Source organism: Myripristis murdjan, chromosome 16 (genome assembly GCF_902150065.1).
Source record: "Myripristis murdjan chromosome 16, fMyrMur1.1, whole genome shotgun sequence".
Classification (NCBI taxonomy): domain Eukaryota; kingdom Metazoa; phylum Chordata; class Actinopteri; order Holocentriformes; family Holocentridae; genus Myripristis; species Myripristis murdjan.
The window spans coordinates 26162776-26181909 of record NC_043995.1 but is presented as its reverse complement, the minus strand read 5'-3'; the positions used below and the strand labels follow the sequence as shown (position 1 = coordinate 26181909).

The window sequence follows — 19134 nt, the reverse complement described above, 5'->3', positions numbered from 1 at the left end:
ACGGTGTATTTCTAGAGCCATTTTACACCAACAGCTAACCACAGGCAGAAATCCAAAAGGGGCACCACTCACACTTTTTTTAAACTGGAAAATCTTGCCCTTTTGGTGTCACTATCGCTATTGTTCTCTCCTCCTACACATTCTGAATGCCTCGTGTTCAGGCCCCTTCTCTGGGCGCCGTTGAACGTCATTCTGGGAAATGTAGGAAATCATTAACTGAAGCAGAAGTAGACGGAGCAGGTTGAGGGAAAGTGGACACACCACAAAAAACATTTACAGTTGGTGGCAAAAATAACTCCGAGCATCATAAATTGACGATATATAACAGTGTAAGAGGGGATTTTTCCTTTGAACCACAAACTCCGGGTCATTAAGCTCCTCAGCTCTGTTTGGGTTTGTCTTTGCTTGAAGGCCTTGGTTCATTCTACATTTTTCTAAATTTTAGAGGATCACTGCGTCACAGGGAAAGGTGTATAAAAAGAGGTGCAAAACATCTAGTTATTTTTTATGTGATGTGATGTTGCAGCAAAACTATGGCATTTTTGGTTGGTGTAAGTTTAGCTTCAGTGAGCAAATGCAGGATAGGAATGTGACTTTTTTTTTTTTTTCAATCAACCTCTGGTTATTTGCACATTTATACAACATCTTGTGCACAGCCTTGATCTACCTACATGTTCAAATCAACAACATTTTTTAAATACTCTATGTGTCAGCCTCTAATAAATCTAAAAATAGACATAGCACACATTTACCCACTCACAAACAGGTTAACCCACTGCCGGGAGAGAGAAAGATATAGCCTCGTCATGTTTCCAACACCATATATTGTTTTCCTCCCACTTCACTGTGTTTTTCCTTTGTGAAGTGGGTTCCAAAATCTACAAATCTAGAACTCATAGCAGCTCTCTAATGTGGGCGACACCAACCTGAAACAGCAATATATAATTACAGCCCACAGCAACAGACATCATCAATATGTTTGCGGCGGCTTCATCTGTCAGCTAAAAGCAGCTGAGACATTAACTGGATGATCAGCTTTCTTTATCGGATGCCTTCATATAAACTTGTGATGATAATTTGAATATGAATGCTCCAAAAGTGCCTTTTTGATGGGTGTGTCATGAAACCGAACCGACGAGGCCTCATTGTGTCACTCGCCAAAGTTTTATGGATGAGTTGAGAGCAAGAATGCTTTTTTTTTTTTTTTTTTTTTTACAGCCGAATGCCTAAATAAAGATTTGTTTAATCTTCTCCCTGTCAGGTCTTGATCATCGCTGGCAGACAGACAGAGAAATTTCCTCCTGTGACTCCTGCTCGCTCGTCGTGCAGAACAACTCCATCCACTGCTCAAGAGGAGGCCTGTACTTCTCCTATGCTCACGTTACCTTCATAGAGAAGAAAGGACAGCAGACGAGAGGGAATGTGACTCTGTACAAAAACGCCAGATATGGCAGAGTGGAGAGGCTGCTGTTTATGGCAGTCGACTCAACTGGGAAAGGGGGCTCTGTGTCGGTGTCCAAGATCATCAAGCTTGAAGAAGGAGACAGTGTTAGTTTAAGCATCTCAAATGATTGTCTTACAGAGCCACATGACACATATTGGGGAGCCTTTCGAATCCTGTAGCACTGAGTCTCCAGGCATAAAATATCACACAAGAGAGAAGAGTCTAATGTTTGGGATGAGGTTTTTAAGGTTGTTACTAATGTTTTTAAACCAAAGATACTGTATATATTTAAATCTGAACATTTTCATGCCAAAAAGATATCCAAAATTAGAGGGATTCACTCTGAATTTCATCTTGTGCAGGGTGGTAAAGTCTCTGAATCATCACTTATACAATGACGGGACACTAAAGCTCTCTATTGAAACCCATTCTGAGGAATTCATGGCTTGGCTGGCAGCTCCATAAAACATGGTGAGGCAGGTTTCACTGCAGGATTTGTTGCCTGAAATCCCAGAAGCTGTCGGGTAAAACCCCATTTTCATCTTCATGCAGCTGACACTGAGAAACATTGGCTGGCATTTACAGGAATTTTTACTAAAAGGTCAATATCTGCCAACTATACCAGCAAACCACCATATTAGTGTAAAATTAGAGGATTCTGTACTGTTGCATGTGTTTTCATTCAGGATTTATCTTAACATGAGATGTTTTTTTATTATTATTATTTTGTCTTTAAGCTATCTGTCTTTTAAATAAATGTAAAGTTGTATTTGTATGGGGCTTTAGTTGGATTAACTTATGCTATGAAGTAATACACTGTGGCAGTTTAGTTTCAAATACGGCAAGCAAATGAATGTGTTATTAAAAGTAATGACGGTTATTTTATTTTTAAGTCAGAAAGCCATTGTGTCCATTTCTTCACTTTTTACTGTTAGGCGCTATCTGACCACTAGGTGGCGCCAAGTCCCACCAAATCAGAGATTAACCAAATCACACTATCATTTTCTCAAATGAGTTGCACTCCTTGACAAGACCCTTTAGCCCCTCAGCAAAAAAAAGAAAGACAGAAAGAAAGGAAGAAAGAAAATCACTCTTCTGTCTTTCCTGCTTTAAGGGTTCAGGTTGCCAGGTTGCCAGGTTGCAACACTAAACAGGAACTTGGGCCTATACAAACTGGAAATATTCAAAGACATTATATCTGAATAATATTGGCACCTGCTCTCAGAACCTCATCGGTGCCAATATGAAAGCGGTTGTTCCTTAATTTTCTGGCTTGAGGCCAGCGTACCCACGCTTGTTACTGTACAAGTGCAGTGACATTTATTTACGCCCTGTGTGGAGCGGAAGGTTCAAAGCAGGAAACCTCAAATTTGGTGCAATATTAATCATCCTTGTTGTCATACATCCTCTGTAAGAGAGTGACACACTTGAACTTAAAGCATCCTGTGATCCGGCTCCCTACAGCCTGTTCTTGTAAATTTCAGCAGTTGAGTGCTACATGTGTATAATCCAGATTACGATCTATAATCTGTCCAACACTTTCCCTTTGCACTACTTGTGAGATCTTGTTCTCGTACCGTGAGCGCACACTATGAAACTCGGAAAGCTTTTAGTGTGCACCAACTCGACCAAAATCCCTCAATTATTGCGTTTAAATGTGATTAATTCTGATTCTATCTTAATTATTCAGATGAATAGAACTGAACAACCCAACAAACATGAAAGTTTAATTTTGAAAATGTCTCACGAGCCCAAACGTCTTGTGAGTGTCTGTGTTACATTCAAATCTAACGGCTGAGTGTGCTTCAGAGAGACAGACGAGGCAGGAATCCAGGGTGCAAGGTTTATTTTCATTTCTTTTTGGAAAGAGAAAGGAAAATTATTAACATCAAAACAGTCTCAACGGAAACGGTGCACAATAAAGGGCATTAAAATATTAACTAAAGACACACACAGCATGGCTCAGGTCAGAAAGAAAGAACAAAAAGAGGAAGGCATGATCAGTAACCTCTGATCCAGGTGAGGGGGCTGCACCTGAAGGGGGCGGGTCCCAGCCTGACAGGTGCACTTGTGCCCTCCTCCCAGCTTCAGGTGTGGCCATGTGACTCCCACACGAGGACGTCTTGACTGTCTATTTTTTGACACAGGACAAATTCCTCTGCATGTGTTGCATTTTAAGCACAATTAATTCAGATTTTTATTCAATGTACATTTTGTAAATTTGGAATTTTAACAAGCCATCAAACACGGGCTAAATGGCTAATTAGCCGATAAGGGCACTGAGTGTCATTTGCTTCTCCGGTTTTGCCCATTAAGGCACACACACAAACACACACACACACACATCCACATGCAAATGCTGGCTTCTGTGATATTGTTCCTTTTTATGCAGTAAAGCACTGAAAGGTGAATCTGTTCTGTTAAAATCACTTTGTAAACAGATCTGACTAGGCGTAACTCGACTCATATCTTATGTATCTCGTGTAAGAAATGTGTGTTTTGCCCGTCGTCTCCTCGTTATTCACAAACGCTGCTGGCATGTCAGGCCCAGGAGAAGCGCTTCCTGTTTTAGGTGAGGGGGATGACGTCAGATCCATCAGGGATCTCGAGGCTGACTTCATCACACATGCACAACACTGCTGCCTTTGTTTGCTCTGGCCTCTGTAGTGCCTTGTAATCTATTGTCTGTAATGTCCGCTGTGTGTGTGTGTGTGTGTCGGCTTTTAAGTGAAGCCTCTCGTGACGAGAGATTTTGAGATTCACTGGTTTGAACAGGAACTTCGCTGGCCACGTGTGGAAGTTTGTCTTTGATGTAGAACTTAAAAGAAAGTAAATATGAGCAAGCGAGACACACAAATAGCAACATACTGGAGTTTCTGGTGCACATTCCAGGTGATTTTTTAAGGATGATAAGGGGAACATTCAGTAAGGTGAATTGCATAAAGGGTAATTGCTTCTTGAAAACAAATGCATTGTTCTTTTCTTATACCAGTGGTTTTATTGGCCATCTTCAAAATAACCGGGACTTTTCTCATATTTTTAGGGGCAAGGGATTAAAAGTTCAACCAAACCAAAAGTTTCAACCAATTCTACCATTTCTACTGCTGCAGTAAAAATATTCAGCCTGTTCAGGAGATGCAAATGTTGCATTTTTTTTTTGTTGTTGTTTTATTTTGTTTTGTTTTGTTTTGTTTTTGAGGATGTACTCTAAACCCACTGTGAGACCCTGTGCTTGCTGCTCAGATAAGTGCTTAAATATTTGACATCTTCCTATTAAAACAAGCTGCCTAATTATTACATGAGCAACAACCAATAGCCAATTCCGTTGCTTTTATTAGCCGTCATTAGTCCTGGAAATACCTAATGCGGTCGAGCTCTGCATCACCTTCCTGTCATAACGAACACCAAGTTGCGTGATGCAGACTTCCTTTCTCACACAATTTAATATTAGATATGGTCTCTTTCCACAGAAAGAGTGATAAATATATGTACATATATATAAAAAAAAAAAAAAAAGAAAAAGGCTGTCATCAGATCTTCAGTGTTGTAATTTCCCTGCTGTGAATCACTTGACTTTAGGTCAAGTGACTTAAAGTTGTTGTTGGGATGTACTTCCAGTATTCCAGTGTGATATAGTTCATGAAATATCTTCCACCCAGCTGAAAGTGTTTCTGTAGGCCTGCCTGCCGGTCTGTCTGCCTGTCTGTCTGCCTGTCTGTATGTCTATCTATAGCTCTATCTATCTATCTATCTATCTATCTATCTGTAGATTTAGATATGGATTTTTTTTTAATACATGTAATATATCACATGATAATGGTCATGATGGAGGAACCATTTATCATGTGATTTCCAAGAGCAAGGACAGGCCTAATAGCTGTAGGAGAAAAAAGAATTCTCTCCTTTAGTGAATAAGCCATTATCTAGACATTTCTTTCTTCTTAGCCTATTCTTTTTTCTTTCTTTTTTTTTTAACATGATGACCGCATTATTAACCTGAGAATATAGCCACTGAATAATTTTAAAGCAAATGTCAGACTGTCTGTAACATGAAAACAAGATTTACTGAGGCAATGAGTTTGAGGGAAATGAGTACTATTTTGTTCTTTCATTTCTTCAGTTAAGCCGTTTTTTTTTTTTTTTTTTTTATGCAGGAACTGGTTACTTTAAGATTAGAGAAGTGGGCTTGTGTCTGGAATGTTGTGAATTCAAATCCCTGAAATGGCCAGGAACATCTGAGCACAGGAATAAATGTCGTTCGCCGGCTTCTTCAGAAAATGAAGTTTCACAACTAAGTTTGGGAACAAAGATCACGTCTTGAACACATCCCGTTTCTGCACAAAAAGGATTTAGGTGCACCTTAATCCGTTCCTCTTCCCTTGCTCTCAGTTTTTGCATCACCCCTCGACCCTCATCCCTCCTCCTTCCCTCCACACCCTCAATGCATATCTCAGTTCTCCATCATGCAGTAAACTATTTCAAATTTGTATCCTATTGGCCCAAAATCTGCTCAGTAGCACACAAAGACAATTCTGATTTTGCACTCTAAAAATGTTGTGCAGCCGTGTGTATGTGAAACATCACTTCACATACATGCTGCATACACACTCAGTGCCCTCATCCTCATCAAATCCTCTGCTACACTGTCATTTTGCTTTAAATGTGAAGGCTTGTTGTCAAAATGTCCTGCAAATCTCTAATTCTGATTGATATGCCACTGCATCAATTCCCCCAAAACAAGTTCCTCTACGTTTGTTGCATTTTAAATGGAATAAATTCAGATTTTTTTTTTCTTTTTTCAGTGTAAATTCTGTAATTGATATTAAACAGGAAAACACACATGAAGCTTCTACTTAAAAACAGCTAATTAGCCCATGAGGGCATTGAATTTCCTTTTGGGTTTGCCTGTCAATTACACATACACACACTTACACACATACACACACACTCACACACGCAAATTCATACGCACACATTCACATACAGGGATATGCACAGCAGCTTTCTAACCTGTTCCAACTTTTAAAATATTTTATAACTCCAAGGCAAAACTGAACGATTCTCCAACTTGATACTGAAAATATATCGTTCCTATCTTTTACATTTTAGGTTAAATTGATTTCTAGGCCGTGCAAATGTACCCTCAGGATTTGGAAGGAAGTATTTCTCTCCCCACTACTTTTATGGTTATGTCTAAAGAAAAAAAAAAGGGCCTGTGATCTTCCAAAAATGATGGTTGAATCCTACAAGACTAAACAGACTGTTGAAGGTGGAATCCACCTTGCCTGTGTGGTTAATCCTCATTTTGGCCTTGTTTGTTTCCTTACATACCGGCGGCTCCCTCTAAACACATGGGAATACTGAAGAAAGATCGGTGACTAGGAAACCAAAGCCTTGTGATGTGGGTCTTTTGTCTCTTCAAACTTGCACCTTTGATTGTGCAACCACGCAAATGTGAAAATATGGCGGCGCAGCACATCACATCACACAAACACTATGTCTAATTCTCTCAAAATAACTCCCCTACAGCCATCGTTTACTTCCTTCCTTCCTTCCTCCCGCCCGCCCTCCCACCCACCTTCCCTCCATCCTTGGTTCCTTCCTCCATTCTTTCCTGCCCTGAGGTACTCATAATCTTATTTGGCATTGTAGTTGAGCTTAATCGTGTGATGACCACACTCTGGGACCTGGTGATGCAATTCCTGGGCAAAATCATGACAGAACAAAAGGGGGCTTTTCCAAAGCGCTCATAACATCGTATGTGGAGAATTTGCCACCGCACAACCGGGAGAGGCCTGATGGAGATAAAGGCATTGCGAACAGGATGGGGAAAAGGGCACCCAGATATGAAGCCCTTACCTGTGGAGCTTGAGTTTCCCATCTTTGATCTCATTAGGTTTATATTCCCCAGCGTCATGAAAAGAGGTATTTGTCTCCGTGTGGAATCCGGTGGGAGTTTGTGAGTTACATATTACAGATGACCTCTGACTTTGTCACACACTGGGAAAACACAGGCTTTTGTCAGGTGGCAATGACTGAACAGACCACAGAGCCAAACAGTTATGAAGCCTATGGTGCAATGTCAGGTGGCAAGTAACGGATAAATTCAATCAAACACAAACTGGTGTTAATTTCAGTTAATATGCTGGGAAATGTAGCCCACATGAGTTTCATGTACGTGGTCGCCATGTATCGTTACCTAGGAGCTCTCGCTCGGTGTCTTAAGCTTGTTAATTAGAGGGCGTAAGAGCGTGAAGAAGCAGGAGGAACTGTGAGGAAGGAATTTGTGTATCGGTGTGTTTGTGTGTGTCTGTCATGTGGGTGTGCATGATGATGATGATGATGATGCTTTCATGCAACTTTTTGCGGTCGGTTTGTGACTGCATGTAGGAATGAAACAGTCAGTGCCAGAGATGAAAAGATGTGATATCACCACTGTCCCACACGTACAGATGCAGATAAAACCGCAGCGGTAATACTCAGTGTTGTAACTCCGGGGCCCTGTCTTGTTTCCAGGATGCACAAATATACAGCTCGTACAAGTGCATGCTGTGAGTTTGAGCAAACAGCCATTTGGAGAACCATTCACCAAACCAGGGAAGTACGATGGAAGGGAAAGCAAACGAGAAAGACAGGTGCTAAAAATAGCATAATGACATGAAAAACGCAACTTAGCACACATTTCAGGAATGCATCATGAAAAGCCCATAGTCTTGTAGGTTCTGTTTCCAACAAAGGCGGCCGAGTAAGAAAGTGAAATGGGGGAAACCAGAGGAGAGACAACGATGGATAAGGAGAAGTTTTGAAAACCTGTTTGTTCAGTGGTTTGGACTCGGTTGCATCAGCTCCAAGAACTGAAACAGAAAGACGAAGTTGCCTAAGCCCTGTTTTCTCTTTTGAGACGGAGATATTCAAATGTGTTTACATAAAACTAGAGTACGATGATGATGTGTCTAACTGTACATCGGGGTTAGTTTCTCAACATGAAAAAGGAACTTGGCTATCCTGAGTGTCTGTGGTACATGATCCACGCTGCATACTTTACCCAGGAAAAGTTTTATTTCACCCTATTCACAACCAAATATCATGTTCTTCCCTTTTTTATGGGTGGTTGGGGGTGGGAGTGTATGTGTGTGTGTGAACCACTATATCAATACTAATCCTTAAATAATGACACTTTTGACTCTTTAAATCACTGCTTTGCAGGTGGATTCATGTAGTTACAGGACCACATACTTACAAGACCATGAAATGGGATTTCAGGGCATCTGGTCTGCTGTGACATCAAAGTATGCACGATGACAGATGGATTCAGATAGCGCTCACATTCTTTTGGTAACCCAAGCCATAATAAAATCTCACCACATAAGCTCACTGTGTGTTTGTGTGTGAGTTTGTGTCTGGCTCTGGGTGACTGCCTGTGTTCGTGTGTGTGTCTGTGTGTGTGTGTATGTATGTATTTGTCTGTCTGTCTATTCTAGTGTTGCCACACTGTGTAATTTTTTTCAAAACGTTATAAAGTAGCAGCCAAACACTTTCCCATCCTGAAACCACGATTCCCATTCAGTACCGCACTCTGGTAAAAGTCCTCTCAAATTTCTGTGACTTCTCTTTCCCTCTCCGGTCCCAGCTCTTCCTCCGTGGCCCAGGCTGCACTGCTCCAGTCTACACTTACATGACATCACTGGAGTTTCCCTTCTGCAGAAGCAGCTGCTACAGCATAAATACTACAAGCTCCCCTGGCAGAAGTTCACTCTAACACAAAAGCAACACAAAGAGACGTACCATCACAGAGCACTGGAAGCACCTGACGATTCTTCAGATTCAGATTATTCACTGAGGTGTTTCATTACGGCTAATTCTTCTCAGCAGCAAACAGTAAAGCCTTTGAATTTAGTGGCACACACTATGGCTTCATACACAATGGCACCGGGCACCGTGGAAGCTGGCCTTGGAGAGAGGACGGTGGTTGTGGTTGAAAAGATCGCATCTTCACGGTGGAGGTGGCGGGTGTGCAGCGTAGTCTTCATCGTGTCCCTCTGTGTAGCCGGCGCCCTGTTATTTGCTTGGTACTGGAGCGGAAGGCCAGAAAGGATGGTAAGGACTAGTTCTCTGTCTTCAGTTTCATTAGAAAATGTTTTAGAAGCCTGTATTTGTTGGGACAGAACTGCTGCTTTCCAAATCACTCATCAAACTGCCGGTTTGCTCCCTTGCCTACAGATGCAGTCAGGCCAGAAAGAAGCACTGATCGAGAAGGAAACCAGCAAAGCGACAGGTGATATGCTTGGTTGCTCTTTGCCAAATGCCAAAGGTATCGCGGGATGTTTTTTTTTTTTTTAGCTTTCGTGGATTATTTGAGACAAGCTCACATTTGTCTACCTTTCCTCAGATCCCCACAACACACTGAGGCAAATCAGCAGCAAAGCCAAGGCAGCCATCCATTTAGTAGGTGAGTCACACTGTAGCCTACCTTGATTTGTTTTTCAGAAAACAATGGGCCCATGGTCTGCAGTTTCCACCGGGTCTTTCGAGGACTTTTTCTTGCTTCTGTGATATTTGAAGAGCGGCTGAGGAAGTTTCTTTGCCTTTTCCTTCATTATATTTCAGTCTGACCTCCACATAACCTACCTGTTGATTATTCACTGCTGTGTTTGACCTCCTGCTGAGAGCGGAAGCGAGACTTTTCAAAGCAGTAACATTTTTTTTTTTTTTTTTTTGCTCTGGTTCTAGGCTTTTATGAACACGACAGGAATTTCAAAGGCCAGGTGGAGTGGAAGAATGATCGAGGTCCGGCATTCGCTCAAGGGGGGTTCAAGCTGCAAGACAACAAGATAATCATCCCACGAACCGGGCTCTACTTTGTCTACAGCCAGGCGTCGTTCAGAGTCACGTGCAACGACGAAGACGACAACGGGAACGCGGGAAGGCACTTCACGCCACTCAGCCACACAGTGCTGCGCTTCTCGGACTCCATTGGTGGCGACGCTTCTCTGATGAGCGTAGTGAGGTCGGCCTGCCAGAGCTCTGCCCACGAAGACAGCACCAGAATCGGAGAGGGCTGGTACAATGCGCTTTACCTCGGTGCAGTGTTCCAGCTGAACAAGGGAGACAAACTGTGGACGGAGACCAATCAGCTAGCAGAGCTGGAGACCGAAGGGGACAAGACATTTTTTGGTGTGTTTGCACTTTAATGTAGAAATAACTCCTAAGAGGGCATTCTTTACTCTGAGATTGTGGGCGTGACAGTAATGCAATAGGTACAAAGTTCAACTGTGTGCCTTGGGTTTTGGCATATCTTTTTTTTTTTTTCTTTTTTTTTTCTTTTTATTGTAACTCATCTTCATGGTGATCTGGAAATTTTAAATCTCAATGGAGATAAGCTTTGCAGCCTGTCAGGCTACTATTCTAATTGTGAACCGTATAAACTGCAACAGTTTTCAATATGATTGCTATTTTAGGCATTTTTGTACATTATTTATGTTGACCTAAGATTGTAGGCTAGACTATCTGTACTGTACCAGAAGATGACGCAGCTCCTCACTGGAGAGTCTAGGTTTGTCAATGGATTATTGCGAATTGTTCTCTTTCAGTTACCATGATCTCCAACCATTACATTATGTATATATTTATTTGTATTTATTTGTATTTAAGTCATTAGGATTAGGTGTTAAATGTGATTTTTTCATTAAAATTCCCAAAAAGTTCTCAATACCCAGTGTTGTGTTGCTTTTACAAGGACAAAATCATTACATAGTTGTGATACCAAACAGAAATTTGTGGCTGAGTAGGCAAACAGCTTCAGCTGGCCTGGGCAGTTGCTTACATATTGCAACAAGCTCAGTCTGTTATTTGGCTTGGCCACTGTGAAATTCCTCCACAGCCAGCAAATACTTCCTTTGTTAGATCAGACAAGACGAGGGGAATTTCCTGCTTTTTGTGTCTTTCTGAGTGCTGTGTCAGGTGGAGGCCCACAGAAGCCTCAGCCCAGAGCGGGTTTTCCCCGTGAGACAGCACCCCCACCCCACTCCCCTCCCCTCGCCCAGCCCCCGCTCTGCTTCCTCCTGTACGTGCACACACACCCCCTCCCACACACACACACACACACACACACACTCACACACACACACACATCACACACACACACACATCACAGCATACCACAGCTTCAGTCAGCTGGAAAAGGAAGGACCTGGCAGTGGGTGGGGGGGGGACTGCTGGTTTGATTATATTGTCATCCTGTATCATGTAAAAGCAGCAAAGCAGACTCATATATAGAGTGTACTTACAGTATATGAGCTACTTTCATCTATAAACAAACAATGAGGTTCCCATGGGCCTTTGCAGCTGGTTATAGTGTTGAAAAAAACCCACTTCCCACTTTCATTTAATGATCTCATCCCTGGGGGTTTATTTGCTTTTTTTATGGAGTGACTGCAACAAGCCAAGCTGGAGAATAATTACATGTTTCACTGACAAAAAGCCTTAGCCTTTTAGACTTAATTGCTCCAAGGTACTCATGAATCATAAAAAGCTACAAATAATTGGTGACATCTAGTGGTTGACATAAATGTGATGTAGCACTGCATAGTAATAATGCTGAGACTCTTTATCTAAAATGAGCAAGCTTCCATATTAAAATGTGACACCGACACTAAAAAAATAAATAAATAAATAAATAAAATAAGATTTACAAGATAGTCAGTAAGCTGTTAATGGATTAAAATGCTTATACAGACTGGAGTGTCAATAACTGTGACATCTTAAGTAATATATTTATGTTAATTATATGTTTTTTTTTCCCCCACAATGAACTTGAAGTGTTCTAGAAAGGAACTCAAATTCCACATTGTTCTCTAAGTCATTTTTCTTTTAACAATGAAGATAACAATGAAACACAAACATACCCAGTGAAAAACAATGGATTTATTTGACATTAGTCTCCATATATTTGCATACACATACTCTGAAATATATTAACATTTAAGATCTTAGATATAGTGAATACAAATATCCTCAAATTCAGGTATACTGTCATATATGTGCAAGATTATAGAACATTTCCTAAATGATTTCTGCATTCATATGTTACACTATCTGATCCGAGTACTGCACAGTTAATGAATATGAGCTATTTCATCCATTAATGTTCTGTGACTGGATTATGTCTTCCCTCTTCATACCCTGAGCTAAGTGTATTATTATTATTATAACAGCAACATAAAGTTGAAGAACCATAGTTTGAGTTTTAAAGTGCACAATGAAATATATATTCAAAATATATTTGTCATCGTATTGTCTCACCTGCCGATGAAGCCGCTGCGTATCGTTGTTTTTATAAAATCTGAAAATAGCTCATGAATGAAATAGTACATCCAGATTAACTGCTGAATAAATATATCAGATTACTTTACATTTATCCCTCTTTGATACATTTACAACTGCGTTACCCAACTAGTTATCCAAAGGCAAAACGGGAAACAAATACAAAAATCTGAAAGAATTCAGTGTAAGAATGAGCATCTGCGTTGATCCAGATTGTCTTTTATGGGAAAACATAACTAGCATTCATTCAAAATTAAATAAAAAAGGCTTACAAGATTGATGCGTAGCAGATGCACCTATATAAAATCTCGAGAAAAGACTGTGCTTCGTCTGAATATCTACAGATGTAGCCGTTGTAGAAGCCCCACATTTTTCTGCATGCTCGCTGCACTACCGCTGCAGAAAACTGAAATTGTGTTTCTTTTTCAGGTTTCAGAAGGTACAAAGATTTGTTCTGGCAAGTAGGAGTTTTTTAAGATTAGTTTTAGTTTATAATATGCCTATATATGCCTATAAAATTTGACAGAGAAGAGGCTGTAGTGGCTGTTGCAGCACTAGTGGAGGATTTTTGCAGGATGGGAAATTTATTTGAGAGCTACCACTGTACAACTAAATAGATAAAACACCAATCTTGGAAAATACATTGTAAAATGCTTTTTTCATATGGCAAAACTATCAAAAAGTATTAATACATCATTAAGTTTTGATAATATTATCCTACCAAATGGGTATCATATTCCTAGGTTCATACATCCGCAAAGGACTGGATTTAAAAGATGTGATGCTGTCCTTGAATACACAGTCCTCACAAACATCCATACACGCCAAGACTTATGGCCTTTCTTAATTATGGCTATTGAATAATGCACGTTATCACTTTTTAGTGAAATCAGTATTCCACAATTCTGAGCTCTGTTGCCCTTCAAAGAACAAATATCGGGGAAAGAGAACTGTACATTGCTTTGTCCCCTGGTAAATTTCCACAATTCAGTTTCCACAACTCTCTCCGAAAGTAAACAAATAGTTAACAACAACTCCATGACGAAAACAGATCAGATATCACAGAGTAACAATATAAATCACTATGTGCTTGTCTAGTCAACAAACTCGAAAGACAGAAGGTGGAGATAGATAGCAAACACGTACATAAAGTTTTCCTCTTAAGATCCCGGGAGCGATGTCTCTACAACAGAACAAGATAACGAATGGAGGGAGAGGAATGACTGAGAGATCTTGTCCGTTCACTCGACCTTCAGGAAGGCCGTGGGTGGTGCTAGTCTGGGATGTGCTTGTCGCCGTGTTCGCCGGTCACAAGTGCCTTTTAGCTGGGTTTAACACAGTGAGATCAAAACTGTGAGGACGGGTGTTACCTGCGTGACTCTCTGCAAAAAGCTGCCAAGTGTAAAGCACTCCTGTGTACTATTTGTGCTTCCACGCCGTTAGCGGAAAAAAGAAAAATTGTCACTACACCGTTGTGCTCGTCACCGAAACAAGTGAAAGTCACAGTGTCTCGTTGTGTTTGTGGGCCCCCGTGCGCACTGTGCGACTGTCTCCCCCGGGTCTCGCCTACTTGTACAGCAGGGGGATCTGGCTGTTGTGACAGTGGTTGCGGCTCATCTTGCTGTCTGCCTGGTAGAGGTTGGAGGAATTGGAGAAGGACGGGGGGAGGGAGTGATTGTCCGTGGTGGGGTTGGGGTAGCCCGGCGGGGGGAGCAGGGACTTGGGATCCGCCTGGGACGAAGGCGGAGGGGCGTTGTGGTTCTGATTCTGGCCCGTCGAAGGTCGCCGGCGGTTGCGCAGGGCTTGTCGCTCGGCCAGCTGGTTGCGAAGCGCCGATACCCTCTCTTCTTTCTAAAAAGATGCAGAGAGAGAGGAAGAGGATTTACTGTAGAGTTGTCACATCTACACAATATAGCCATTTATAACAGAGTAAGAGTAACTTCATCTGTACAGCGGCTTTTAAAAACCAAGTGTAAAGACTGGAGACAATCAAGACAAATGGCACAGAAACAAGGTTACATAAGCAAAGAGGAGGAGCAAAAAACAAAGAAACACTAGCAGAAAAGGCGGCATCATTAACTAAAATCATGTCTGTGGAAGCAGAAAAAAAGTTTAATATATCATCTTTGGAAAATGCAGTATTCTTAGTTGAACAGCAGCAGCAGTCAAATCAGACAGTGTTGTGTCATGCATCTGCATCCAAACCCACACAACACACATAAAAAAACAAGAAAGTACATATTTTATGTCTATACATGTGCATGTGTGTTTTCTTTTAGGACTCTGTATTAGTAAGCGCCTCATGATCCAGCTCCTATCGATATCATGATATGTTCTGCATCATGACACACTGCAATAATCTTCAGAAATGACTGAAAATCCATAACCAGAGTTTAAAATACGACCTACTGCATCACAACTGGATAGACTAATAAAATATACAGTAAATATACAGTAATAAAGTTTTTATATGATAAATCAGGTGACAAGCTGATTCAAAATAATGTAATACAATATTCCCATTCCATTGTGTTAAAAGAAAATTAGCACAATGCTCTTATGTTACAATAAAATGTACATGTCATAACATCACATTAAATCAAAGTGCATAGCTGATGCGTATCAATACAAAGAGCCAGAAAATCAATACAGTGTTAGGAAAAATAATTCTGCTGTATTGATTTTTTTTTTTGCACAGCTCTATTTTCTATGTAGATAATGTGCAATATGTGCAACATACAGTACTCACCCTCCTGGATGATTGTATGTGTTTGCGCATGCATATGTACAATGTTTTTGTGTATATTTGCATGCGTACGTGTATTTGTTTATGTGTATTTGTCTGCATGTTGTAATGCGTGAGGCCTCACCTCCTGGATGATCTTCTGCAGCTCCCGGTTTTCCCTCTCCAGCTGCCTGGATTTCTCCTCGTCGTTGTTGTTGGTGGAGGAGCCGGTCTTCAGCGTGTCCTGCTGCTCTGACTGCCATTCACCGCGGGTGATAAGACGGCGCATCTGGATGACCACAGGAGCAGGAAATCAATAAACAACAGGACGCAGAGCCGGTAGGTACTGTAGAAGACGAGGTCTGACAGTGAAACAAGTCAAACTATCGAGCTGCTGGGTTGTACGGTCCGGGCCAGGAACCGGCCACAACAGAGGGCAGTTTCTGCGCCAAAACACAAGACGCTAAGGCCCTAATTTACTAAAGCCCATAATGTGCAAAAAATGTTTTATGTGGAAAAAAGAAAAGTGGCATTTCCCCTGATTGACCAAGAAGTTTGTGTATATCTGTACATTGCAGTGTGGTTATCTGTGTGTTTCTGTGTCTGTACAGGCCGAGAAAAAAAATTCCTGCGGGACAATAAAAACTATATTTATCTATCTAATGCTGACTTTGAACTCTGAAAATGTTTCAGTGTACTAATTATTTTAGTAAATCTCAGCCTGAGTGTACAAAGTGCACAGTACTTGATGTGCCGAGTGCACATCAAGAATACCTTCTCAGTATTTACATCCTCTTTTACCCAATTAATGCCACACTTGTTTCAAGACTTAAAAATCCCCTTATGACTGCAGTGGATTTAACACGGTGATCTTTGTGGTGGTTTTTATTCTTATTTTGGTGACATCTTTGGTGCTCAGCAGTCATTCCTGTGGTGTTTTTCTACCGCACTTCCCTAAGATCACCTGTCAATCAAACAGTGGGTTTTCTGTCGATGAAAGTTTGGGTTTTCTGTAGGCATGCTATTCTTTCTGTTATCACGGCTCACGCCAACTTCCCAGGTCCTCGTCTATTGCTTACAAAGAAACTGCTGTTGTTGCTGCCAGAAATGTAAAATGCATCGCTTCCCAGAGTATTTTCTCCCAGGAAAGACCTTCCGAGCACCAGCAGGTGTTTTTACAACAGAAAATGTTAAAGCTGTATGAAGCAAATGGATATCTGATTACATTAAAGGCACACTATGCAAAAGTTCAGAGGATCGATTTAAGTGAGGATGTTTAGACTCAAATGATTAAAAAAAAACAAAAAACAAAACAAAACATAGAATAAGCATTTCATTTTATGGCCCACATGGCTCTCATCATCATCCTGACTCACTGACAGCTTAGATGCTCATTCCATCTTTCTTTATCTGTTGACTTTAAATGGTTAAATTAACCCTTGGCAATGCTGCATAGCGCACTCTTAAGTATCTATAAATATATGTGTGTGTCACAGATTATTACTTCAATGGGCACCAACAATGGATTGGACTGGGATTCACATGGTCACGACATTCTTAAAATTTCAAGTTCATAGGCTGTCCTTGTGTGGAAAAAGTCATTTTCTTACCAATGTACCAGAAATAGAGATGTCTGCCTTTTTATATGACATTGCAACAATCCAATTATGCAATGCACTCAAGCATCAAAAACAGTTTTTTGCAAGTTCATAAACAGTGAACTGAGCAATGAGCCATGGGGACTGGATGATACGTATTTCTGAAAGTCTGACATTTTCATGCACGGTGCAGTTTAAGTTCTCTGGACCAGCTTCCCACAGAGACTGAGGCAATTGTCTTTGACCTTTGGTTGTAGCGTGCGGTGAGTGTACTTTCTGTGTGTGCAGCAGTTCCTAAAAGTGTCAGTCATGAGTCAGAGCACCTTGGGCACAAAAAGCACCACCAGAGTGATGTAGGCTGAGAAGACGATTGCTAGAGAGGCAAAGGCAAAGGAGGCGTCCTGCTGTGAAGAAAGGATCATAGTCACTGGAGCCGTGATCATGCACAACACCTGCAGGAGGAGAGAGAGAGAGAGGGTAAAGAAATAGAGACACAGAAAAACATGGAGAAGTTAGTATACAGAAGGAAAATTTGAACAAGTGAGGTTTAAAGCAAAGAGAAAGAAGGGGGCGCAGAGGAGTGGAGGTGGAGAAAAAAAGTAGAGTTGGAGAGCGAGTGAGTGAGAGGGGAGGAAAATCACATCCATAAAAGCATTAGGCATCTGTTTATCATTCCGAGTAGGGCTCCCATGTGAAAACAGCATTAAAAAGTCATGACTGAAGTGGCGATGGTGCACTGACAATCACCACATTGTCATCTCATCAGGGCCTGAAGAGCTCACAGCTTTTTCCAGATGCCATTAACCACTGTCACAAACTCAGAACTGCCTGAATCATAAAATCAGATGGTACAGCTGACTTGTCTAATTTATGGAATAATGTGAAGAAAAAAAAAAAAAACATACAAAAAAAATCCCACTTTTAGTGCTCTTATAAATAACCATGAACAATAAATCAGTGATAAATCCTGTCCATTACATCACGGAGAGAATCAATACATTTGTTTGGTACAAGTACAGAATGATAAATGGCAGCACACGGCACATTAAATTGTTTACTTTTAATTATTTATTCATGTATTTTGGAAAAATGGGTGACTAGCTAAGCAGAGGAAATGATTTAAATGAGGTGTTGGGAGCTAATGAAACTGTTTGCATGCTGTTGACCAAAACAGTTAGAATCCTCTGACTATGGATAAGCAGCTGATGTGACAGAAAACACTTTTTCCACGCATTACGCATCAATTCCAAACTTTACATGTGTCAAGAGTGTCAGGAAATGGCAGTGAATATTTGCCTTGAGTGCTGAAACCGAACATAATGGCAGCTATTTCAGTGGAGAGTGCATCCTAGGTGCCTCCGTTTAAGATGATTCACTTGCTATTAACAGCCGCTGAAAATGTTTTCATGACTGACTGCTGCATGTACACTGTGCTTTAGTGCCCAGACGGGTGCATTTTTAAACCCATTCCTGTTATAGGGCGAGGTAATCGCTCTGTGCAATGCACTGTGGGAGTTATCTCCACCAAAACACACAAGAGACAATTCATAATCGACACTCTCCATCGCTTTGCTCCAATGTATATAGTGCACAGCATTCAGCGACAAGACTGAGGCACAAAAGAGATTTTCGGTACCAAACCCTGTTCGCATATGTAATATAAAATGCTCTGAAGTATGAATAATTCATGCAAGACTGTATGTGGACAGGAATGTAGTTCAAAAAATCAAATTCAAAAAAATGTTCAGTGTTAAAAGCTTGTATTTTTTTCTTAAAACTGAGATAATCCCACTTGTTTTCAGTGCTAATCAACGTATTTGCAGAATGTTCTTGAACCAAGCGTCATTTTCTTGTTTCATTTTCTTCTGCCATGTCTCAACATATTTAAATGTTGTCCTGAAATCCTGAAAAAGGAGAAAATGCACTGGAAACAAGCGGGATTATCTCATCCCACAGGAATATTTTTTTCACCTGTTTTGACAAAAATACTACATTTTAACACTGAATATTAGACGAAATGACCTTTTAGGATGAAGACTTTTTGC

The 19134-nt window shown here is 40.9% G+C and overlaps 2 protein-coding genes across 2 annotated transcripts in view; one reads left to right on the top strand and one right to left on the bottom strand.

Annotated features, from left to right (window-relative positions):
* Positions 1–9352: 9352 nt before the first annotated feature.
* On the top strand, positions 9353–10635 carry tnfb (tumor necrosis factor b (TNF superfamily, member 2)). The gene is made up of 4 exons (XM_030072382.1): positions 9353–9541; positions 9665–9719; positions 9834–9893; positions 10175–10635. The coding sequence occupies exons 1-4, from the start codon at positions 9353–9355 to the stop codon at positions 10633–10635; spliced, it is 765 nt and encodes a 254-aa protein (XP_029928242.1).
* A 1712-nt stretch (positions 10636–12347) lies between these two features.
* The window catches only part of gabbr1a (gamma-aminobutyric acid (GABA) B receptor, 1a), a 62462-nt gene continuing 55675 nt past the window's right edge, over positions 12348–19134 (bottom strand). Inside the window, exons 22-24 of the mRNA XM_030072945.1 lie at positions 17413–17541; positions 15637–15780; positions 12348–14617 (exon numbers count right to left, since the gene is read on the bottom strand). Of these exons, the coding sequence (XP_029928805.1) occupies positions 14333–14617; positions 15637–15780; positions 17413–17541 (558 nt within the window). The 3' untranslated portion in view covers positions 12348–14332. The remainder of the gene's footprint in view (positions 14618–15636; positions 15781–17412; positions 17542–19134) is intronic.

Excerpts from the sequence above, each read along its gene's own strand:
- tnfb (XM_030072382.1), top strand. The coding sequence starts at position 9,353 with ATGGCTTCATACACAATGGCACCGGGCACCGTGGAAGCTGGCCTTGGA. Across the intron at positions 9,720-9,833 it reads GGAAACCAGCAAAGCGACAG|ATCCCCACAACACACTGAGG; the intron begins GTGATATGCTTG and ends ACCTTTCCTCAG. Across the intron at positions 9,894-10,174 it reads GGCAGCCATCCATTTAGTAG|GCTTTTATGAACACGACAGG; the intron begins GTGAGTCACACT and ends CTCTGGTTCTAG.